This window comes from Psammomys obesus, unplaced genomic scaffold (genome assembly GCF_907164565.1).
Source record: "Psammomys obesus unplaced genomic scaffold, mPsaObe1.curated_primary_1811, whole genome shotgun sequence".
Taxonomy (NCBI): domain Eukaryota; kingdom Metazoa; phylum Chordata; class Mammalia; order Rodentia; family Muridae; genus Psammomys; species Psammomys obesus.
Window position 1 is genome coordinate 15600371 of NW_026591086.1, and position 26153 is coordinate 15626523.

Here is a 26153-nt window from a genome sequence, read left to right on the forward strand (position 1 = left end):
ATTTTATTTTATTTTATTTTATTTTATTTTATTTTATTTTATTTTATCAAAATCAATAATCTGTTGCTAACATATTCTGGGAGGAGCTGCACAACACTTTAAAAAAAATAATAAAAGAACCAAATATTTAACGTTAAAACTCTATAGCCACAGAGCCAAATATAATGAATATTAAACTGAACTTAAAGAGTTATAAGATGAGGGGGGAGGGCTGGAGAGATGGCTCAGTGATTAAGAGCACCGTCTGCTCTCCCAAAGGACCTGGGTTCAATTCCCAACACCCACGAGGCAGCTCACAACTGTCTGTAACTGCAGTTCCAAGGGATCTGACACCCTCAGATCAACGCACATAAAATTAAATAAAAATGTTTAAGCTGGAAGAAGGGAAAGTAAAAAAATAATTCTACTGCTTTCTTACAAAACATTAGTTATCGATACTAACAACGTTTTCTTTCCTTTGTGGCCCTGTGATGGAAGTTGGTTCTCTTCTCTTCAGCTGGTCCCTGAGTTAAGAGCAAGCACAGATGGCTTCCTGAGATTGACGGTACATCAAAACACCCACGATATTTTATGATATGTCTTTCATTGTTTAGTCCAACTGAAGACTGGGCTGTCTTTTTGTGTTATGTATGTTTTACCTGCATGCCTGTCAATGCATCACACTGCATACAGCGCCCTGAGAGGGCAGAGGAGGCCATCGGATCCCCTGGAACTGGAGTTAAAGAAGGCTGTTAGCCATGTGGGTGCTGGCAATTGAAGCCAGATTCTCTGGAAGAGCGACAAGTACCCTTGTCTGCAAACAGCCTCAATTGAACTATCTGCAATGCAGTACTGGAGTCTGCTACACAGGCAGCAAACAAGAATAGTATAATAAATGGGGTGGGGAGCAGGCGGGCACAGACATTGTGTGTGTGTGTGTGTGTGTGTGTGTGTGTGTGTGTGTGTGTGTTTACACACGCGCATTTCATTTGGGGGGCAAGGGTCTCTCAGTGATCTGGGAGCTCCCAGTTTCAGCTCGGCTAACAAGCCAGCAAGCCTCCAGATTCTGCCTGTCTCCTTTCCCCCCAACACTAGGGCTACAGGAACACACTACACATTGCCGGTTTTGGCTTTTTCCCTCCTGTGGGTGCTGAAGATCCAACCTCAGCAGAGCAGGCACCTTAACCACTGAGCCATCTCTCCAGCCAAGGGGTATTTTGTAACTTATTTTAAGTCAGGGTCTTGATGCCTTGAGACTTTTTTAAGAACTTTATTTACAAAAGGCCCTTGGCATGACAGTTATGAACACCAATCTGGAATTCCCCGTACAAGACTGTATGTAAGAGGATTGCCAGCGATGATGCGGAATGGAATGTAAAATGGGGCTGCATTGCAAGTGGCCTCCTGTTAAGCGGGAAAGCTATTATTGCATGAGATTCTAAATCATATAAAATTGCCCAAGAGATTTGGTTCCTTCAAAAAAAAAAAAATAAAAATAAAAATAAAAATAGGAAGTTTCGGTTAGAAGCACAGAAATCAAGGGTGGAATGAGGTAACACTGGCGGAATGGAGGTGATGAGTTTGTGAAATGAAGACAGTCCAAAAATAGGAAAGAGTAGGAGGAAACTGCTGAAACAGGTAGCAGCCGGTACTTGCCATGGTAACCGTGATCAACAGATGAGCATCCATCACAGCACAAGGCTTGGGAGAGTCCCCATCTGCGCCATTCTCAAATTTCAGTTTGTGGGTCCAGCTACCAGTAGACATTAATAAATAACGTTCAGGTAGACTAAGCAAGCCGGTAGCGGCAACACTGGCTATTGGACGTATCTGCTGTGAGCTAAATTTCAAAGGGACCTCTGGAAGATCTGCAAATTAAACGGATGATGGGTTTTTATTTATGGGTTAACAACGGCGCACAGATGCTGCTGGTGGAAGCTGGGCCTGGGATTTATGGCACCTTTACACTCACATCTCATATTCATTGATGTCTCTGGCCCCAGGAGACATGCTTTGGTGACGAAGTAAATATTTTAGTTACCGAGTTCTTTCCCTTTAGATCAGTGAGGAACTATGAAGCAGCGCGGCCACGGCAAATCTACTAGCTCAGAATTCATAGTCTAAGGGCTTTGCCAAGCCAGAGGGATTAGCGCACTGTCAAACACCACTGGTCAATTTATACGGGAGCGTAACAAATGTCGCAAACTCGACCTAAAGCAGGAAAAAGTACAAAAGAGACAGTAAGATTGAAGGGCACTCAAACTCTCCTCCTTTGCTCTATATAACAACCTCGAAGGATGAATCTAATGACCTTGGTTTTCGAAGGAGGAAACTGAGGCTTTTGTAGACGTTAAATAGTTCACCTTCTATCATACTGTTACTATCCAGAAGAGGCGGGAGTGAGAGCAGGGGTATAGGCTGGTGGTTAGAACGCTTCATCGGCATGCACACGGCCCTGGGATCAACCAGCAGCATCTTTCCCCCAAAACTTTAGCAAGAGGCAGAAGGTCTTTCTTCCCTAAACACCTGTACAGCAATATGCATTATGATTCCCCAGCTCAATGACAAAGGCCCAGGCTATGCCCATTTCAAGAGCGGCATTTACTTGAAAAGATCTCATTCTACTTTGAAAAATAATAACATGTTGCTAAATAAAACCACGACGATTAAAAGCAGATCTACTGCTCTTGCAGGAGCACCAGCTAGTGGACAGGAAGCCAGGCATGGAAGTACACACGTGTAATCTCAGCAAACTGGGAAGGTCGCTCTGAGACTAGGTGAGCCGGAACCATTCAGTGAGACTTTGTTTCAAAAGATCAAACAAACAAAAAAATAAGTAAATAGTAAAATGCCAATATGTTTTATTAATCTCTGTAATTCTAGCGCCTAAACAAATGTCAGTTCAGGATGTTAGGGATGAGTGTACAGCGGAGTGGAAGGGGGCATGAGCTGGGGTACACGGATGGGTGCCATACCACAACCTCTGAGCAGCCCATGTTCTGGGAACCACATCGGTGGACTTTATACATCACAGCAGAGCGACAGTAGCTTTTTGTGCTTCCGAAATAGTGATCACTTTAAGAGGTACCTTTATATTTTTTAATGTGACACTGTTAACTAAAATTTTTTCTGGATGTTTCCTTTATTTAATGTAGTCAAAAGAAAGATAGAAGGTAGATGCTCTCCATAATCGATTTTGAGGGAAATAACTGAACTTTCATAGCTTCAGAGGAGAAATTACTAAGTAGATCCTGGCAGAAGTGGAATTGTAAAGATGATTAGCTTATCATTCTTATGTGTGCTTTCATGTCTGCACAGGTATCCATGTGAGCACACTCGCTCAAAGATGGAGAAGAAACTTGGGCTTGTTCAAGCCACCCACCTTGTTTTTCCTCTGCCCGAGGAAGAGTCTTTTCCTTTGCCTGAAAATCCCCTGGCCAAGCCATAACTGTTTTCTATAAGACGGTTGTTATAACCAAAACTCCATATGCATCATCCTGTCTAGACCTTCATGAGATTTCACCATCTGGCAAATTCAGAAACCATCTAAAGCAAAACTAACAGGAGGCCGGTGTCTTACGACAGTGGAAACCTTTACACTTCTTTGTAAAGGCCAGCATTTCCTCTCCTGCTCATACGATTAAAGTTTGTTTCAGATGCTGAGTTTATTACTGTGGTCCAGCCTGCTTTCTCTCAGCATAAATGTGACAAATGACCCATTCAAGTGTCCCTATGTTATAGCTATTCTTCTAAATGCTTATGTGGTTTAAATCCTCACAACTGAGATAGATTTGGTTATGCTCTTGATTTTAGAGATAAGTCTTGTTTGCAAAGTCACTTGGGAGACACTTGGGATGCAAACCCAGTCCCGCTCTCAAACAACAAAATCCATCATCTTACAGCACTCCCCTGCCTCAGTCACATTCTGCTGCAGCAGCTCAACATACTTACTTAGTAACTGTTCCAATAGAAACTCAACTCAAAGGAAAACCTCAGGACAAAAGCTTTTCTTGCAATACAGCATTAAGCAACTGGAACTCACAGAAGCAAAGTACAGCCTCGATTTTTAAGGACCATCTTGGGAGTCTACTGTATAAACACAGCAAGCGGAGATGCCAGGAGGATAATTACGACAGGGAAGAGAGCTCAAATGTACTGATGAAAACAAAAACAAGCTACATCCTCCTGCCTCTAAGAATATCTCCGGTTTCGGAGTTGTTCCATTTACATTAAACTAACGTCTCAATGAAAAATGTATTATTGATTGCAAGATCGATTGTAGCAACAATGAATAATTAAAACCGATGATTAAGAACCGATGAAAAATGTTGGAGCTAGCACACACACGATGATATATGCCTGTCATCTCAAGCCTTTCTGGGCTGACAGCCATTTTTCTACTCTGTGACATAAACAGGTTACGTCAAAGCCAAATGTGTATTTAATGTTGAGGAAAAATGGGTCATCTTAATGAGCAATTTTGTTCTGTCTTCAAAAGTCTTTTTCAAGTACGGAAAATTAGAACATTCAAACATGAGGAAGTGTGTCCAAACTTACTATTCTTCCAGAAAGAGTTGTTGTTGTTTGTTTTTTTTTTTTTTTTATGTGCTATTCTGATCGACAGGTTCTGAACTAATGGGCTTCAACAGATACTTTTTGCAACACTTCCTTTTCAAGTAGTTTTACACACAACTGACTCACGATGTTTGCTTTGGCTGTGTTCTAAAAAGTGGTTGCATTGCTGAAGAAACAGATACTGAGGGAGTAGGGAATATTTTCTCTTAGAACAGCCACAGTCTCTGCAAATGCCTGGTCACATTTTTCAAAGCCAATCTAAAACCTTGGCATGGGTCTGCTTCTGCCCGAAATATATTATATATGTGATTCATGAACACTGAACTCCGTGCTCAAAGTGCTGTAACTCAAGTCTGAAAAAGAAAACCTCATCTCATACCCATTTTCTGCATAAGACACCTCACAGCTCTCTTGGCGTTAGGAGCACGAGGCGCACTAAGGTTAGCACTAAGCCGAGGGCCATTTGAAGCAGCTGGGGCACGACCAAAACGGTGCAAACGGCATCATGCCGTGAGATGATGCAACAGACGCCTGCTTACAAAGGTGCCAGATGAAAGGGAGGAACACATACACCAACTCAGGCAACTCAGAATTTTCACTGCTTTAAACATGTTCACAAATAACATGAAAACATGTGAGTTGATGCTCAAGTTGCTGAGAAGGTGAACTGACAAGCTGGGGAGGCATTGATGAACTGTGTGAATCGTCACGTGCGTGCCCGTAATGTCTTTAATTCTGTGGGAAAACTCCACTAAACTGTGCTGAAGTCAGTAACGCAGGCAACTGCACTAAAGGACCGACCGGATGGGGCTGAGACAGTGTGGTTGGTAATGTGCTTGGCTTTCAAGCAGGAGGGTCTGACTTCGGAGCCACGTAAAGGCAGGCACGGAGCCTGGAGAGACAGCTCAGCAGTTCGGAGCACTGGCCCCTCTTCCAGAGCACCTGGGTTCGATTCCCAGCATTCACAATCATCTGTAACTCCAGTCCCAGGGAATCCAAAGCCCTCTTCTGCCCTCCACAGCCACCACATGCACCTGGTACACAGACACACATGCAGGCAAAAGGCCCATATAAAAAAAGCCGAGCATGGTAGTCCCAGCACTTTGGGAGGCACAGGCAGGCAGATCACTGTGAGCTCGAAGCCAGCCTGGTCTGCAAAGCTAGTGCAAGACAGCCAAGGCTACACAGAGAAACTTGTCATAAAAAATAATAATAATAATAATAAATAATCATAATCACAACAACAACAATAAAATCCAAGTATAGCGGTGCTAAGGTAAGGAGGAAGCTAGTGACACAGGTAGATCCTTAGAGCTGGCTGGCCAGCCAGTTCAGCGAACTAATGAGGTCCAGCTTCAGTGAGATTAATAATAATAATATGGCAAATCACTAGTGAAGACTGACATCCAGCTTCCATGCAGCTACTCTACTCCACAAGACACACACACACACACAGAGAGAGAGAGAGAGAGAGAGGAAGCCAGACCCCTGAAGGTATGAGTTCAGTACTGCAGAGGTACTGTCTCACCAATATTTATTATATTACGTGAGAAAAATCATCACTGATTTGGGTCACATATTTCATCCTTAAAGTCAAAATTCATATCACTGGTTTGTATAGCAAATCATTTCTAAGAAACACATCATGCTGTTTGCTGAAAGGAATTTTTTACACAAAAGCACATTTTGCCTAACAAATGCTTAACCAATATCTTGCCAATACATTATTGTTTGCTAAGTACTTTTTACACAAATAAATCTCATACTACCAATAGCCAAGGCTCTCTATTACCAATCTTTTCTTAAGAATTAAAATGTGTCAGGCATGGTGGCACACACCTTTAGTCCCAGCTCTTGGGAAGGAAAGGCAGGCAGATCTCTACAAGTTCAAGGCCAGCCTGGTCTACAAAGTGAGTACAGGATAGCCAAGCTACATAGAGAAACCTTGTCTCAAAAAAGAAAGAAAAGAAAAGGAGAAAGAGAGAAAGAGAAAGAAAGAAAGAAAGAAAGAAAGAAAGAAAGAAAGAAAGAAAGAAAGGAAGGAAGGAAGGAAGGAAGGAAGGAAGGAAGGAAGGAAGGAAGAAAGAAAGAAAGAAAGAAAGAAAGAGAGAAAAGAATTAAATAAATCGTTGTGTCTATGATCCTGCCCTAGTGTCCAGCTGCCCAGAATCCAGTTCAGGTGTATGGTACCATAGTACCTGTCTTCAGACGCTGATAACAAGTTGCCCCACCAGCTCTTGGCCAGGTGTATGGGGCTCCCCCATCCCAGAATTGCAACCTCTTCATATGGGCCAGTGACTGAGACAGTGTACAAGGCCCAGGATCCCTGCAGTGGCTACTCTGTTCTGAGAATCCCAGTAAAAGAGAACCTGGAGTGACCTTCCCATCCGTGCAGTTCCTGCGGTGGCCTTACTAAGGAGGCTGGAGGCTTTGGGTACCCCAAGGCTATCTGGTTGATGGTTGTCTGCACTGCTTTCAGTACCTGAGATCAAAGTGACCCTAATGTTTGAGCATACAGGACAAACGGACAAACGGACGTATATGGACAAGGCATACGCAACAGGCTTGCCACTTGAGACCTTCAAGGATGTAATGCACTAGGTTCTAAGAGGTCAACATTTCCTTCACAAAAAATGTATAGTACACAGAGACCTGAAGTCAGAGAACATTCTAGTGACAAGTAGCGAGACTGCCAAGCTGGCTGACTTTGGCTCAGCCGGAGTCTACAGCGACCAGATGGCCCTTCCACCTGTGGCTGTTACACTCTGGTGCTGCGCTCCTGGAATTCTTCTGTAGTCTACACATGCAGCGCCTGTGGACACGTGGAGTGTTAACTGTGTCTTTGCAGAGCTGTTTCATCCAAAGCATTTCTCCTGTGGACACTCTGAAGCTGGCGGCTTAGATGAGATCTTTGATCGGATTGCACTGACTCCAGAGGATGGTCAGCCTAGCGATGTTATCTCTCTCCAGAGCTCTTTTCCCCAGAGGGCCTCGGCCAGTACAGTCCCTGGTGACAGAGATGGAGGAGCCTGGGGCACAGCATATCTGGAAATGCTGACTCTGAAAGCACACAGGCGGATCTCTGCCCCTGAGCCCTGCAGCCCTGTGATCCGCACCGGAAGGCTGTGATGCGGAGAGCAGTGGAGCGGAGGCTGTGCCCTGTCCTATCTACTTTCGTGGAGAAAGCCCCTCCGAGAACAGGAGCTCTGCCTTCCTCCAACTTCTTACGTCTTTTCCAGACACGTATATAACAAGAAAAGGAGTCTTGGGATCTCTTTTTTTCAAAGTTATAAATTTTATCTTCTACGATACAAATACATTGAAGGCCTTCAGTCTGTGAGGCATTTGGCTGAATGATGAATTTTTTAATAATATTGATCTACATATTTCATCTAACCAATTCTTTATAACTGGACACTTTTATCAAAAACAAAAAATGAGAAATACCTTTCAGGTTAAATGTTGGAAGAGCTGGGAATTTATTGACTATGTGAAAAGTTCATGATAAACTTCAATATGTCAGAATATAGCATAATAAGCTTTTGGTTTCTGTTTTCTTTTTTTGGTGTTTGTAAACTCCCTGCCTGAAGAATGCAAATATTATCTCTTTATAATTAGGCTAATACTTTAACAATTCCATCTATTACAAGTATGATTATTAGTGTGAGATAGACATTAGGCTTTATATTTTTAACTAGATGGTAACCCAGTTGCCACTGATTTAAAACACTTTACTTAAAATATACATTTGTGAATACATTCCTTCTTTTTTTTTTTTTTTCAGTTACACTATTTCTTTCTATATTGAAGCCAAATTATTTTTTACAATTAATTTTGCTTTTGGGTTTTGTTTGTTTGTTTGTTTGTTTGTTTCAGACATGGTCCATTCAGACATGGTCCAGGCCTTGGGTGGCCTGGAACTCAGTGTATAAATCAGGCTGGTCTCAATCCCACCTGCCTCTGCCTCGAGCACTAGGATAAAAGACAGGTGCAGCCCCCAGCCCTACAAATTCATGCTGCTGTATTATATCGGATTGGCATTGTTCGGCACGTAATTAGATGCTATTTTATGACCTTTTAAGTCATTTTAGTAAGTCAGCTTAAACACTGTGTGTAGCATTTGTTTGAGAGCGGCACTCACATGCCACAGTGCAAGTGGAGGTCACAGGACGATTTCGGGAAGCTGGTTCTCTCCTTACATTATGTAGTGCAAGTGCCTTCACCGCTACCACGCCCACGTCATCTGACCAGCCCAAGTCAGGTAAAACTCTAAGAGACGTAATTATACAAAACTTAAAAGTCACCTAGACAGTATGCGCAGCGTTAGCTCAAATTCACTTTTGGCTTACCCTTTGTACATTCCTTGGGTTTGTTTTCTATTTTGATATCACTATTGAGTTTACAGACAGCTGTTACTATACTGATATTTTTATAATTATACATTTTGAATTACGGGGAAAATACACATAACATTTACCATCTTAACCATGAGTAAGTACGGCGTTTAGGGCACAAAGTGTATCACTGGGTGGCCATCATGGCCGTCCTGCACAGAACTCTTGAATCTGAAAGTCAAGCCCATAAACAATCACCTGCTACCATTCCCTCCCTGAGCCTGACAACCACCATTCTTTCTGTGCCTATGATTTTGACCTCATTTGCTGTTCCTTTATGATTGGGTTATCTCACTTGATCTAAAGTCCTCAATATTTATCCACACTGTAGCATATATCAGAAGCTCCTTCCTGTGTAAGTCTCATTGTATGTATTACAACATTTTATCTGTTCAATATCTATCAATGCACACCTGAGTTGTTCTGTCCTGAGGTGTGCTGCTGGGTTGGTTTATGTCAAGTTGACACAGGTTAGAGCCATCTGAGAAGAGAAAGCCTCAACTGAGGAAACTGTCTCCAAAAGGTCAGGCTGTAGGCAAGCCTATAGGACATTTTCCTAATTAGTGATTGATGGGGGAGGGTCCAGCCCATTGTGGTTAGGGCCACCCCTGAGCTTGTGGACCTAGGTTCTATAAGAAAGCAGACTGAGCAAGCCATGAAGAGCAAGCCAGTGAGCAGCACCCTCCATGGCCTCTGCATCAGCTCCTGCCTCCAGGTTCCTCCCTTGTTTGAGTTCCTGCCTTGGCTTTTCTCAGTGACGGACTGTGATATGGAGAAATAAGATGAAATAAACCCTTTCCTACCCAAGTTGCTTTGCTCACAGTGTTTCATCACAACAACAGTAACCCTAACTAAGACAGGGGGGCCTTATACATAATGCTGTGATTGCATGGAGCTTTACTACTTCATAAACTTTTAATGTTTTAATATCACATGTTTATGCTATACTAAGTTCCTCGGGCTTTGTCAGCCTACGGGTAATCACGGGATCACAATAAAGACTAGAAGGCACTAGCTAGTACTCTTATTCATATGGGACCCTGCTGTTTCTCTCTCTCCCAAGTATCTTCCAGGAAATATCTCTCTCACCCTGCCACTGTTCAAGAAAGCCAAGCACCTGTGTTGCCCTACTTGGGCGAGCCTCTGGACTACCTTATACACACGGGAAGAGTCTTAGAGTCTTAAGAGTCCCTGCCACCCAGGGACATTTTTTTCCCTGTCCTGCCATATCTACTTTCCTTCCTACTCCACTGAAAGATAGATCAGAGGCAACTGGCAAGAGTGACTTTTGCTTCAAGAGAACGGCCGTGACTGCTCAGACATTTATGACAGGACCACTGTGACAGAAATGGATGATGACAAGGAAGATGTGTTTATTTACTGCAGAAAGGCTGGATCTCCTTCAACATTCTTTTTTTCTTGCTGTGGAATCTTAACTTCATCTATGATTAAAAAAAAAAAAAAATCTGTCTAGTCCTCAGATGAGATCCAATCTACAAAACAGGTTTACAATCAAAAACCTCTTGTTTCTGGTTTGTCAGAGACAGAACAAGAATTCTTTCCCCACGACTGCAAGATTTCATTAGCGCCCTGCTCACTCGCATTCTTCTTAAGAAAGGGGAAAGTGTTTTGCCATGCGCCTCAAGATTCCTGAACGTCTGCCTACTGGTACCTACTGTGTTGTATGACAGGCATGAGGAGAGGGCACTCTCTCATCTCCCCACACTCTACTGGGGCTCACTGAGAGGGAACTGGGGCTTCCAGATGGTATGCAGCCTGCCTAATAAGAACTGGAACCAGAGTTGGGGGTTATGGTACATGCCTATCATCTCAGCCACTGGGAGACAAGAGGAAATTATTTTGAGAGCATCATGGGTTCTACAGTGAGTTCAAGGACAGACGCAGCATGCCACTGGAACCAGAACCCACTTTACTTAACGCATTGCAAGGGTTTGTATGTACTTTTTAAATTTCAAACTAGATATATTTGTTTGTTTGGGGGAAACTATCTCTTTCATTGTCTAAGTAAACTATTCTTTGCATTTTACAAAAGGAGGTGCAACGAATTTGGTAAACACAATCTGGGGATTGTTGGGTGACCCCAGCAAAACCTATTATTAATGTATCTCTAAACCATTTCTAAAATAATTAAGGCTGTATAGTCTTCCATTTTTCTTCTTCCTTTTTTAATTTGAATAAATGTTTCATTCTTGGACATAATTTCTTGTCTTCCACTTCTTCTCAGTCTCATAGGACAACTTCCAGAACTCACCCTTGGGACCTCCCATTTGTGGGATCCCCCTCCAGTCTCCCTGTCCCCTCTCCCCTGGCCATGTTTAGAAAACCTGCATGCAGCCCTGTCTACTACAGCTCTCAATTTACGCCACCCCTGCAGCTGATCAGGGTCCCATGCCAGGCTTGACATTCCTGGACATGACCCTCAACCCTGCATTCACAAGGCATCCCTCAGCCCTTTGACTTCCATTTTCCAACTCAGGAATTTCCTCTCTTGGTCAACTGCCTCCTCGCCTTCCCCTCTCTCCAGACCTCCACTATCATCTCTTCCACCTTGATCCTCAGCTGGTAAGTTAGCTTCCTGTTTTACTGAGGAAAATAAAAACTGTCAAAGAACTTCCAGAAGTATCCCTCACCCATCTGCCTTATGCTAAGGCTAAGCTGATGGGCTTCTTGGAAAGGCCATCCCAACCTGTTTGCAAGACTCTGTGTCTTCTCTTTGTTGTAGCTACTTCCTGCTTTCCTCTGGATGGTCCTCTTTGGTTCACACAGCTTTACCCCTTTTAAAAATCTGTTTCCAGGCTGAAGAGGTGGCTCAGAGGTCAGGCACTACTGTTCTGTTGTGCTCATTTGTAAACTCTATTTTATCTGGGGTATTTATGCCTCTCTCTCCCCCTTCCACCAACTCTTTAACCCTAGGTGAGAGAGAGAAGGTTAGTGGGGAAAGGGGACGCAGACACCTTTATTCTCTAGGCTGTTTGGGGTCAACAGGTTCTTTGGGGGCTATGCCAATCTCCATCAAGAGCAAATGCAACAAGCACTCTCCTCCAAGCTACTGCTTTGAAACACTTCTGTCTGCCCATCTCTGGTCTCTCCAAACTGCCACACCTTCTCTTTCTGGGCTCTCGTGTTTATATTCCTCAGAGTCCTAGACCACACCCCTCTCCTTACTACACAAATTAGTACGTTACCTGTGGGGCAAAGACCACGCCCAACAGGAGTCAGTTATCAGCTACGGACAAACTAAAGTCCAAGTTAAACTCCCACCGTTGGGATTAAAGCAAAACATATCTATATAACATAACTGAGTTTTTAAAGAGACCAAAACGTCCATCACACTGCTCTTCACAGAGGATCCATGTTTAGTTCATGGCACCCAAGTCAGGTGGCTCACAGCCACCTGTAACTCCATTTCCAGGGGATATCATGTCTCAGCAGGTACACACACACACACACACAGAAACAACTTAAAATAAAATAAATCTTTTTTTTTTAAATGATTTCATATGAGGCCAGCCATGTCTCCAAAGCAAGTCTAGGCAAGCCACAGCTACACAGAGAAACCCTGTCTCAAAAAAAAGTTTCACTTAAATAAAGCCCTAACTTGATCTCTAAATCCCTCTCCAATTATTGCTTCACTTCTCTACTGCCATCTAAAAGATTTTAAATACTAACTTTATTTTCAAGATCAAACTTGCTAGCTTGGAATGTGAACTTTGTTCCTTCAATGTGAACATAACTTGCACCTAAGGCCTAATTATATGCTCTCCTGGTGCTAAGTTGTCAAGGACAGTGTCTCTGCAGCCTGTCTGCTCAGCCCCACCCACTGACCTCTAACTTTTTCCTGCTACTCAGCAACCAGCCACACCCAGTGCTCCAGGAACTCTGGCCTCACAACCTGCTGGGTAGTGTCAGTTGTGACCTCACTTTTCTTTGCATCCTCTGTTCTTCCTTTGAATAAGTTCAAGTTCAGAGAAAAGAAAGAGAGAGAGAGAGAGAGAGAGGAAAAAGGAAAGAAGGGAAGGAAGGAAGGAAGGAAGGAAGGAAGGAAGGAAGGAAGGAAAAAAATAAGAAAGGAGAAAGAAAAAGGAAGGAAGAAAGGAAGGAAGGAAGGAAGGAAAGAAAGAAAGAAAGAAAGAAAGAAAGAAAGAAAGAAAGAAAGAAAGAAAGAAAGAAAGAAAGGGAGAAGGAGGGAAGGAGGAGAGGGGAGAGAGGGGAAAGAAAGGAAAGGAAAAGAAAGGGAAGGAAAGAAAAAGAAAGGAGAAGATCACATACTTACTCTGTAGTAACACAAGAATTATTCAGGGGTTCATGGAATTAATATTATTCTCACAATGATCTCAAAATGTATTCATTGTAGAAGTGTATAAATATGCTTTCAAACATTGTTTTAGAAGAATCTCATCATTTTCTTATGGTTTTTAATGCCACCAAGAACTATCAGATTTCCCTTTGCATGCTAACATACTGTTCAAGCCATACCATTTTAAGTGCGTGAGTAAGTGAATAAAAAACAAGAGATAGCAACAGAACCCAGTTTAAAGAAAGGATTGTTCGAAATTCTTGATACGTATGCAATCTTCAAAAATAGTTTGGAAGGTGGCAGCACACCTGTAATCCTGGCACCTGGGAGGTTGAAGTGGAAAGGAATTCAAGGCCTTTGAGGCCCTGTCTCAAAAAAGCCAAAGGATTACTAACAACTTGAACCTTTGTGCCTGAAGTTGTCCAAAACTGAAACTGTCTCACTTAGATCCCCTGTGAGACAACTGTCACTAAACTGAAGTCTGGGCTTATATCTGAACCTTACAGGGGAGTATGTTATCAGGGGACCTTCTGAGCGTGTGTTGACGTAGTTGATGAGAACATCTACTTCATCCTTCACCAGTGCTGTGGGAATGTCCAGGAGAACACACAGTATGTCCTGTCCCTTTCCAAAGGACATCTGGAAAGCGTTTTTGCCACTAAACTTTCACTATTCTCTCCAACTGAGCATGCGGCCAGCTCCACACATTATCATCTATTAACCTTCCTACCAATGTCACAGCTGCCCACCTTTACCAGAGCCTCACATGGAGTGTGGAAGGGGAAAAGCTAAAAACACACAGAAATAAATCAGTGAGAGAAACAGAGAAAGCGGGTCACTTCAAGTGGCAGAATGACACAGGCGCACATTTACGGAACACCCGCCTTGCTTTGGAAACAGGGAAGAGTCTAATACGATTGGCCAGAGCAGTGTGGTTCTCAATCTTCCTAAGGCTGCGACCCTTTAATGCAGTTCCTCGAATTGTGGTGACCCCCAGCCATAAACTTATTTTTAAGATTTTATTTATTTATATAATGTATGATGCTCTGTCTGCATATACTCCCACATGCCAGAAGAGGGTATCAGATTCCAATAGAGATGGTTGTGAGCCTCCATGTGGTTGCTGGGAATTGAACTCAGGACCTCTGGAAGAGCAGACAGTGCTGTTACCCACTGAGCCATCTCTCCAGCCTGCTTTGCTGAGTTCTATATTGATGTGTTTCTCATCTATCTTTTCTTTTCCGTCCTAGAATTTCCTCTTACAAATCAATGGTTTCATCCTCTATGAGCATACACATAAAATTCAGAAGGCTGTCTAAGACCCAGGTGAACCTTGGGATGGACAGAGAATCAGCTTAAGAATCCTCAGGGTGTGGAAAAGTAGGGGAAAGGACCTACTTTTTTGAGGAGACAGGAGCTCCACCAACAGAACCAACTAACCAGGGCCCAGGGGGTCTTGTGGAGACTAAAGTGGCAACCCAAGGACCATGCATGGACTAGGCTTAGGCCCCTACACATATGTAGACAATGGGCAGTTCGGTCTTCAAGTTGGTTCTCTAGTAAGGGGAACAGGGCATATATCTGACATGGACTCTGTTGCCTGCTTTTTGATCACTTCCCCCTGGTGGGGCTGCCTCACCAGGCCACAGGGGATGAGGGGCTCAGTCCTGATGCAATATGATGTGCTGGGGTGAGATGGGGGGGTGGTCTCCCCTTTTCTGAAGAATAGAGGAGGAGGTAGGGGGAAGAGAGAGGGAGAGTGGGACTGAGAGGAGAGGAGGGAAGGAGCTACAGTTGGGATGTAAAGTTAATTCTGTGACTTTCTCCCGTACTTCAGCCCCCAATGACCTCCTCCTCATCCTTACAGCCACTTCTCCTCTTGCGGAGAGAGCTCTTCTGAAGTGCCACACAACACAGCTCCGACATCACCTTCTGGGAGAGACCTGCTCCTTCAACTCTTCCCACTACACACCACTAGTTTGGCACTTCATCTTCTGTAGTGCCTCTCGTCTTCACAGATGTCATGCGCTTTACATGCTTATAAGCTCATAAATTCTCCCTGCCTCTATACTGTCTATCTGGCTTCCTGTGCTATCCCTAGCACTACCGCAGTACTTGAACTGCTGTATTTTTAGAATGTGTCAACTGAGGTGCGATAAAGATTAAAAACAGAAGGCACACACAGGTGATGCGAGGTTCAGAAAAGGTTCTCAAATGAATGTGGTAGCTCATGCCTCTAAACCCAGCACTCTACAAACTCTACAAGCTTAAGTAAAATAGTCATCGTTTCCAAGCCACCCTGGGTTATGGCCCTGTCTCTCTCTAACACACACACACACACACACACACACACACACACACACACACACATCTACCTTTTATGCAGTTATTTCACATTCTGTTTGGTTTTTTTGTTTTAGGAATAGGGGGGTGCTGTTTGGGTTATATTTGCTATTTTCATAGGAGATGGGGGTCTTGTTCTTCACACCTAAAACCCCAGGCCTTACACCTCTTCCTGCCTCATTTTCCCCAAGTAGCTGAAACTACAAGCACACACCACTGAACTTGGCCACTTCACAAAGATGTAAGCACCTCTCCACCTAGTATTTAGTTTACGAAGCAGGTGGCCACTTTGTCTTACTTTGCTTTCGGACATAGGATCTCACTGCATGGCCCCGACTGTAGACCAGGCTGGCCTTGAACTCACAGAGATCCACCTGCCTCTCTCTCCTGCGTGGTGGGCTTAAAGGCATACAGCGCTGTGACCAGCCAGATAGCCTCCTTTAACAGTTGACTAAAATTATCTACATTTTCAAGTGAAATAAAGAAAAAAAAATGAGTCTGACACTAAAATTTAACTGCTGATTAACGGTACCTCAAAGCGGGTCTTTGGAACTCCAAGCACTGTGCGGCAGGGAGCCCCAGTGGCTGCCACTCTGGCCCCAGAGCTCCTGGCTGGGACTGGGACACCCTCAGGGACAGCATACAAGAATGAGAACATGTGGTAGGCTCCTGGTTTCTCCCTCCCTCTCTTTCTCCTTTCCCCTCTCTGTTTCATCCCAGCCCTGCCATTATTAATATGCTAAATCCGCGATCAAATCTTCCTGGTTTTTATTGATAAGCCTGAGTAAACATTTGAAGTGTAAATTTCAGGTTTAACTATTTCAGCTGGAATATCTATGAATTCTAATTAAAATTAATAAAAATCATTGAATCACTTTGTTTTGTTTTACTCCTCAAAAGTGCTAGTTTAGAAGAAAATGTCTCTAGGTACCTAACTTTTTTAAACAGGTTTTCAAAGAACACTTAGTTTCAGTTCTATAAGGTACAGCGGTACTTTCAAAAGGTCACAGTACGGCTTAAAAGAATCATATCAAGTAATTTTCCACTTGGCCTATTAAGATATATTTTTGGAAAAATATGAGTAAAATTTATTTTTAACTAGGTAAGAAATGAAAAACGACAGATTTCAGAGGCCAGTTTTCAAGACCTATTTTCTCTAGAAAAGAAAGTGTACAGGACTCTGTCCCTGAGCAGGCATGCCATTTTAAGTTGGGTTATTAGAACAAACTCCTACACTCCTTTAAAATTCTGCAACACTCTAATAGTTGATGCACACATAAGAACAAGCCGTATCTCTGCCGCATGTGACACACATTAGGCAGTAAAATGGACGCCTATGAACGCAGCTTTCGAACGAGAATACTTTCTGTTCTTCGTCAAAAGACAAGATCTCATGCTGCAGTCAAAGCTGGTCGGAAACTCACAGCAATTCTCCTGTCCCCTGTGCCCAAATGCTGGAATTATAGGCATGAGCCGTGATGCTCAGCTTTAAAGAATCAGGGACGCTAAATTATATATTGTGGTAGTCCGTGTGTCCAACAGCAGGAGAGAGGGACTGTTACCATTTCTGTTCACAAAAAAAAAAAAAGAAAAGAAAAGAAAATACAGTGCAGGACCTGAGTTCGGTCCCCAACACCAACATCAGGGGACCCACAAGGGCCTGTAACTTCAGCTCCAAGAGATCTGACACCTTCTGTTGGCCTCCCCCCCGGCATCTGTACTCAAAACACATACCCAAGCACAGACACACACTCATACACAAAATTTAAAATTTTTTTATATAATTTTTAAATCGTCAGTAGCCGAGCAAGGTCACTCTTGTAATCTAAGCACTCAAGGGGGCTGAGGGAGGTGAGTTTCAAGTTGCCCGGGCTACAGAGTGAGACCCTATCTCAAAAATAAGAATTAAATTAAATCATCTCAAAAATACCTGTGTAGAATGACAAAAACGAGAGCACATTTAATTTTAAAATTATAGCTGGAATCGATAATAACCACTGGCCATCTTAAGCCACATGTCCAAATATATTTCTCAAATGGCTAACGAGTCACAGAATGAAACCAACATTTGTCAAGGGCCAGTGTAACGTACTGATATGCTATGGGTTTGTTTTGTTTTGTTTTGTTTCAAAGTCTATTCTTAGATGTAAAACAAACTCTCCTTAATTAAAACCTTCCCTTATAAACACAGTTCCTGAGTGAGTGAGACCCAGCCAATCCAATATCAGAGCAAGGCCAAAGGGAACCAGCGCCGGGCCAGCCCTCCTCCACCCTAATAGCAAACACGCAACCTTCAACCAAGAAAGAGTTCTAAATTTAGGTACACGGGAGCTGCGCATCTTAAGCCACATGTAAAGGTTTAGTAAATTATTTATGCCCCCTATCTTTAATAATGAGCCACCATGTTTGACTTGTAATCAAAATGGAAAGAAAGCTGCTATACTTTAAATTACGGCACCAAGAGTCAGACTTTCCAGGCTATATTTAGTCCACATTAAAATGGAAGCAAAGACGCAAACCAAGCTAAAAATAAAATGTTCTACAAAGATGAGATTTTTTTTTTTTCAAATGGATTGAAATTTAGCTTTATTTGGTGCCTTCGGTGCTGATATTTAGCAATGCTTTAACTTCGCATTGCTTTGGGAGCCTAACCACGCACCATCTCAATCTTCTAGGGCCGACGAGGCCCGCCTTAGCCAACAAGAGCCACAAACCATCCCACTGGCCACATCCTGCTGGCACTTGATCTTTACGCGGTCCATACGTGAGAAAAGATTTTTTACATATTTAAACAGGTTGATTTTTTTTTTTAAGAAGTATTTTTAAACCTGAAAATTTTACGACATTCCAGTTCCTTAAATGACGTTTTACTGGAATACAGACACACTGACTTGAGCATTGTCAGGGCCATTTCACACTACAGGGGCAGAGTTCACTGCTGCGTTGGGATGGCTTGGTTAGATGGGGTTTTTGTTTGTTCGTCTTTTATTTTATTTATTTATTTATTTATTTTTGGTTTTTTGAGAACAGGGCTTCTCTGTGTAGCCCTGGCTACCCTGGAACTCACTCTGTAGACCAGGCTGGCCCTGAACTCAGAGATTCACCTACCTCCACACCCAACTTAAGGTGTTACTGATGAAAAATGATATCGATAACTAATGGCTTATCACATTTGACTAAATGGACAGCACAAACCAGACACAGTGGATTGTGGAGGAGGACGAGGCCGAGGTGGTGGCAAACATGGGAGGGGATGGAAGGATGGGGAATAATGGATCTGATAAGAGATAAGGGAGAGAACAGGATGAATGCGATGAAAATGCACTGTATGAAATTCTCAAAGAACTAATGAAATACACTGAAAAATTATAAGATGATCATGGCAGCTCATAACTATAACCCCACCTACTCTGAGAGCTGAGACAGGCCTACAAGATGAAGGTCTGTCTACACAACATAAGGGAACCCTCTCGCCAACAATCTTGAAAGAAAGCAAAAACAAGTTGGCAATGAGCCTGCCTTAGTGGTCAAATGCTTAGCCAGTGTGTTGGCTAATTTTATCAACTTGACACAGGCTAGAGTCGTCTGAGAGGAGAGAATCCCCCCTCCCCCATTGAGAATAATTCCTCTATAAGCCTGGGCTGTTTAGGCAAGCCTGTAGAGCATTTTCTTTGTTAGCGATTAATATGAGAGGCCCCAGCTCATTGTGGGTGGTGCCCTCCCTGGGCTGGTGGTCCTGGGTTCTATAACAAAGCAGGCTGAGCAAGGCATGTGAAGCAAGCCATTAAGCAGCACCCCTCCATGCCCTCTGCATCAACTCCTGCCTCCAGGTTCCTGCCCTGTTTGAGTTCCTGTCCTGACTTTCTTCCGTGACAGACTATGGATGTGGAAACAGAATCCAAATAAACCCTTTCTTCCCGAGTTGCTTTCAGTCACAGTATTTCATCACAGCAATAGTAAAGCATAACTAGGACTCCTAGCATGCTCAAGATCCAGGGTTCAATTCCCAGCACCAAAACAAACAAAAAAAAAAAAAAAACAAAAGCAAAACTAAAAGCAAGAACAACCCTGCATATATTTATGTTGTATACAATATAATTGAGCTGGGTGCAGTGGAGCATGCTTGTAATCCCAGGACTCGGGGAGGCAGAGGCAGGCGTGAGTTCGAGGCCAGCCTGGTCTACAAAGTCCAGGGCTGTCAAGGCTACACAGAGAAACCCTGTCTTAAAAAAAAAAGAAAAAAGAAAAAGAAAAAAAAACACAAAATTTTTTCATATACACAATAGTGTGAAATCATTAAATGAGACTACTTATAATTAGCTCTGCATTTTTGTTGTCAGAACATTTAAACTCTCGCAAATTTCACATATCTAATTGTTATTAACTATGATCACCATGATAGTTACAACAGAACTTACTCTACCGACAGCCCACACCTGATCCCAATCAGTCCCGGTGAAATTTTGCACCCTCTGACCAACATCACTCCACCCCTCTTCCCTGGCCCATCATTCTCAGAGCTGAGGAATTCGGAGGGAATCCTAAATAGCCCAAAACTTAAAATCTTTAGCGCTCTGCGCTTGGGAAAAAGTTGACAGAGTGCTGCCCAGATGAACTGGTCAGAAGCAGACGCTCCTCTTTGCTCCCGGCCTGTCTACAGCACTTCATCCTTGCTTCTCTTGTTGCATCTCATTGGGATCTTTACTCGAGTCTAATGTTTCCACACAGAACGAAGGCCGGGGACGTTTAATGATATTATCTGACTTGTTGTCTCTGTTTTAAACAGTGCACAGTAACCACCATGACCTCCCAAGTCACTGCCACTTACAATCTGAAAATCAGTGAGCAAGTGCCTCCGGGTCTCCTCCACCTAGAAATCATGGTTAAGACAGTAAGGATGATTTTTGGTAGTGAGTGGTTTTGGTTGGTTGGTTTTAATTTACTTGTTTATTCACTTTACATCCTGCTCACAGCCCCCCCCTCCCATTCTCCCCCTCACACACCCTACCCCCTGCCCCCATTTTCCCTCTCCTTCTCCGAGAAGGGGGAGGTCCCCCATGTGTTCTTTGTTTTTGAGACAGGGTCTGACTATGTAGCCCTGGCTGGCCAGGAACTTGCAACATAGACCAGGCTGTGGGCTGGCTTCAGACTCACAGAGATCCACCTGCCCTCAAGTGCTAGGATCAAAGGTGTGCATCACGACATCAGACAATAATGCTTTAATTGCATAAAGCTGTATTTCATAAAGGAACAAAAGCAAAACTCCATATTGCCTCATCATAATGCTACAGAAGTTTGTTTATGACAAACTTTCATGATAAATTAGGGTCAATATACTCATGAGGTGTATTCTGTGTTTAGGTACATTTTTTGCCTAATTTAGAAAATAACTTATAGCCATTTAGAATTAATATATGAATATATATCAATGTCAAACAAATGAGAGCTCGGTTACCTAATCAGGAGATATCTTTGACATACAAAGCTTCCTGACCTTGGCCAAGATAATTCAATGGCTGAAAGTGACTGAGACAGGTCTCCCATGTTGGCGCCAATGTGTGTGAGAGCTGACCATGCCATCTGCAAGCTGAGCGTTGCAGCAACCTCTGCCACTGCTGCAGAATGAAAGATCACTGCACTCACATGCCAGCAAAAGGCACACAGCCTCCTTCGCGTTCCAAACTGTTGTTTTAGGCTGCCTCGTTGTCAATGAAACGCCTATGAAAGGCTGTACAGCACCATGCCTCAATGGGGATTCCACCCCACAGGAGTAAAGGGTAAAGAGCCGGGTGTGGTGGCACACACCTGTAATCCCAGGCACTCAGGGAGGCAGAGGCAGGCGGATCGCAGTGAGTTCCAGGCCAGCCTGGTGTACAAAGCGAGTCCAGGACAGCCAAGCTACACAAAAGAAATCCTGTCCTGGAAAAACCAAAAAGAAACCAGAGAAGAAACAGCAACTGCTCCAGCTTGGCTTTTTCACACCAACATCGCTTTCACTCCTGCAGGGTGTTTTGCCTTTGGGAAATTAAGCTGGATACAAAATTATCTGTTTAGCACATGGGAACGGAGATGTAACTACCTGAAGTTCTACTCAGCTAAGAGGAGAAAAGATACAAGTGAAAAATAGAGAAAGAAAGTAGTAAATAAATAAATACATACATACATACATACATACATACATACATACATACATACATACATACAAAAGATGTACTAAGAAAGCATGAAGAAAAATGGAAAGGGAAAAGGGAACAAAAACCACACATTCATCAAGGAGAGGTGAGGAGAGAGGGCGCTAAGACATAGGAGGTCACTGTTAATCAGCATTTGCCTCCAAATGGCAGTCTTATTTCCCTTGGGCTGGGACAGGCAGATGCCTAGCATGTGTGGGGCTCTGGGTTCCATCTTCAGCACCTCTTTTTCTGTCTGTCTCTGTCTCTTTCTCTTTCTCTCTCTCTCACACACACAGAGGTCTTATTCTTTACATAAAAAGTTGGCATATTCACTCTAAAAATAAAAAAATTCTGAGAATATAGTGTGCTGTCCTAAAACAGCCAACTTCCTTCCACCCAGGGCTTTATACATGCTAGCAGGCACTCTCCCAATGAGCTACTTCCCCAGCCCAAACTGCTGTTCTTCACTATACACTGCCTGCCACTCAGCTTCAGGATCATGAGGATCTTAATGGGAACTACGTAGCTGTGTCGCAGTGATAATATTCACATGACAAGCACTTAATTATGCAATTATACTGGAAAGATTTATGTGTATGTATGCATGTATGCAGAGGTCAAGGTCACATGTCTTCTTTGATTGCTTTACTCTTTAGTTTTTGAGACAGGGTTGTTCCCTGAACCTGAAATTTGATTGGATTTGACTGACTTGGCCAGTGACCCCCAAGGATCCCCCCATGTCCACCTCCCCAACACCTGGCTTTTTCAAACATGGTGTCTGAACGTTTTTCAAACATCATCCTCTACTTGGTCCTGGGTTGGTGGCATTGTCTGAGGCAGCTTAGGAGGTTCCTGTCTGGAGGAAGTAGTCACTGGGGGCACGGTTGTGGGAGTTTAAAGCTTCACACCACTCCTGGTTCGCTCTCTCTGCTTCCTGCTTCCAGTTTGACACATGACAGCCTCCTGCTTCTGCTGCTGTCCCACCCCACCAAAACGATCTCATACCGGATCGGCAACTGAAAGCCGAAACAAGCTTCTATACGAGAACAGAACAGGAAAGTGACAAAGACACATGGGTAACTGGGTGCCCTGAAATAGTTTCAACCTCCACGAACAACGCATTCACCTACAGACTATCTGTATACATCCTCAATCAGGAGCATATTTACACATCTATGTGTAAGCATGTATTGTGTAAGTGTGTGAATGCAGAATTTGGTGGGTTTCAATGCACCTTCAGGATTTATAAGCCAGAACAGTCAGTGTTGTCTCAAAAGCAACTAAGCTTTGAGCTAGATCTGGGCCATGAGCCTCTCTCTCCTCCCACTTCTCCCGTCTTACACCCCTGTGAAAAAGAGGAGGAAATAGCTACATTTTTCTGAGGGTGCTTCTCCTCTTACTGAATAATTCCCAAAAAGGAACCTGTTGTTTGCTACCTTTAGTAGTTGTACCTGTATTAACTCCGTGCTGACCTCACCTTCTTCTGAGGTGCATGTGATAAGAGCCACAGCGATGAAATTTACAGCATGTGTTACAGTCTGGACTGCAGGAGGTAAGGTGTGAGGCTGAGGCCCCCTAGCCTTGGCAACTTAATTCTCTGGCCTCAGATGCTTGTATTTTAAAACATTTGACATGAATACTAACATATGAGTAAGTATAAAATACAGACTTTCTGATATTCTGATATGAATATCAGAAGCAGTATTCCAAGGCTTGACAATTAGCCATACTTGTGGCAAACCTTTATCAGAAAGTCAAACAGAAAACAAAAATGAATGTTTTACATTTATTTTAGTCTTCGGTAAACATGCTTTATTCCATAACTAAACAATATATTAGCTATGACCTCATGTTCATTAAACCTACAAATTTTAGTAGTACTTTATTTTAGTACTTAATTTTAGTACTTCCTAACAAATTTGTTCAACTTTATTTCCTCAATTCAACTTACAACCATCCAATTTTTTTTCAAATAGCATAAATTTACTAGCCAATCTTGATATTAATATGCATGGAATTTTGACCACTGCATTTAAAGGACAATGCTGTTTCATTTTTTTTTAACCTGCCATTTTTCTCTTTAACTCTGTTTTACAGGTTGTTGTTGTTTTGTTTTGTTTTTTTTTTTAGATTAAGATTTCAGATGTTAAAAGCACTGATAGTAAAGACTCTATACTGGTTAGCTTTAATCTTAAAAAAAAAAAATACCCTAATTCCCAAATTGTAACAAATGTTATAAAACTCCAAATCCATCTCCGTTAAAAGTAGTTCCAAGATGCTGAGAGTAAACCGCTGAGACAGCTGTTGACTCTAGTAACTATATCTTTTCAGCCACTGTCATTTGTGCGTCTACTTAATTTTAGAAGTTAGCCAGCGCTAAAACAAACATTAATCCAAACTGCCTCCAAGTAAGACTCTCATAAGCCTTAGGACGCTAATTTCCAGGAAAATAACTGTACAATGAATTAACCTTCCGCAAGTACATCATTAACGGGATCATCCACTGATTTAATCGGTTCCCTACTCAAATTCTTCCTTTAACTTTTTCACCGAAAGCACCAGCACACCCTGCAAATACCCTGAAGGGGTAACTTGTGATAAACCGCTAAGCTCTGCACTTTGTGGGAACCTGCAACGCAGAAGCCTAGCCAATCTGTTCGCACAGCCCACCAGAGAAGCTGACGGAGAGGAGCCAGCAGCCTGCTGCGGGTGAAGACGCAAGGCGGCGGGCACAACACAGCTCCTGCAGGTCTTCCTGCGTGCGCGCGCGCGGCGCGGGCGAGGCGAGAAAGCACACTCCTCTAAGCTCCCGAAGTGGGAACTCGCCACCGGGCTTCAACTTTCTCCCATGCTCCAAGCCGCTTCTCTAACTACTAACCGAGAGAGTTCTGGAACACACCCTGGATGTCTCCAACCCCTACGGCAGGAATCCCTGATACTAGTCCAGCCCCAGGGCCGAAGCCCCGCCCTCGCGCCCCTCCTCCGGATACGGGTTCCCGGGATCTCCCCTAGTGCTCCCTCCACCCACGGCCCTCCCGCAGGCCCCGGGCCCAGCCTCACCTTGGTCCGGATCTGTCCAGAGGTGGACACTTTGCGGATCAGCTTCTGGGGTCCCTCCTGCTCCGCTTCACTGTCAGACGAATCCTCTCCGGGTCCCGCAGCGGTGGGGGAAACCGCGCTGGCCCCGGGGGCTGCTCCTCCCTGTGGGTGGTGCTGGCTGCCAGCCCCGGCCATCCTCTCCGATTCCTGCGGGGACACAGCAGCGCCCCGAGGGGCTGTGGTCAATGGCTCGGCTCTGCCCGAGCGCCCGAGCCCAGCGCCTAGCTGGCGCCATCTTCCGCGGTCCCCACCGCGCAGCGCAGGGGACCCGGGACACCACGCCGCCCCTGCCGAGACCACCTGGTTCCTCTGTTTGCTTCACGCTTGCTCACCCAGCCTTGGGATGATCTGGGGTTGCGCCCCAAGATAGGACCAACACCGGAATGAAAGGATGGAGGTCGCGTTAAGGCTCGGACAACCTCCCTCTCGCTCCTTCTAGGGTCTGGAGGGCTCGGAAGGAATAGAGGGCAGAGATGGGCAGGGGCGTGCCACAGCAGGTCAGGCAGCGGCGATGCTCCTCCCCTAGTTCTAAGCAGCAGAGGGGAAGGCTCCTGCGGAAAGGGGGGAATATGGAGCTTCCTCCTACGTCCTGGGGGTGCACCCCTGGACCCCAAGTCTCTCCACATACTCGGGCTTTGTGGCACCATTCCAGCTAAGTAAGTTCCTTCTGTCCGGGAGATGAACTGGGTCTCAGGACCCTCGGCACCACTGCCGGGCCCTTACCTCTCCCACCTCTGCCCAAAGAGTTCGGGTCCTTTCGGCCTCCTCTACCGTGGTGTTCAGTTTCGGGCCCACCCCCATCCGGCGCACACGGAAGAGAAGAGCATTTTCCGGGAGGTTCAGCTCCGCTCTGAGAACTTTTCGTTCAGAAAGAGCGATTCCCTTTGGCTAACAGGAAGCTGGGAAGGGCGTGGAGAGAGCGCAGAAACAAGAGAGGACAAGCAGCTCGAGACGAAGCTGAAGCGCTCATCCGTAATGCCTGGAAAGAACACACGCGGCCACACGAACGAAGAACCAGGCAGAGAGAAATATACATATACATATACACGTATGCACGAGAAAGCGTCACTCCCCAGTCCGGACTGAGCCAAGAATCCACAGGCTGTTTGTAACCTTGACTCTGGAGGCGTCCCTAGTCAACTGCTTAAACACAGCGCTGTGGCTAGGAAGAGCAACCTCGCTGCACTGAGTACAAGCTCAACCTCAACAATCCTATTCAGGTGTGTGTGTGGGGGGGGGGGGGGCCGCTGAGGGAAAGGATACTAAAGAACA

At 44.1% G+C, this 26153-nt stretch overlaps 1 protein-coding gene and 1 pseudogene across 2 annotated transcripts in view; one reads left to right on the forward strand and one right to left on the reverse strand.

The window, feature by feature from the left end:
* The window catches only part of LOC129678876 (cyclin-dependent kinase 4-like), a 9673-nt pseudogene extending 1990 nt beyond the window's left edge, over nucleotides 1–7683 (forward strand).
* Nucleotides 1–26153, reverse strand: part of Dgkh (diacylglycerol kinase eta) — a 155285-nt gene that overhangs the window by 122777 nt on the left and 6355 nt on the right. For both annotated transcript variants that reach the window (XM_055609694.1, XM_055609695.1), the window contains exon 2: nucleotides 24843–25028. In XM_055609694.1, the coding sequence (XP_055465669.1) occupies nucleotides 24843–25016 (174 nt within the window). In that variant the 5' untranslated portion in view covers nucleotides 25017–25028. The remainder of the gene's footprint in view (nucleotides 1–24842; nucleotides 25029–26153) is intronic.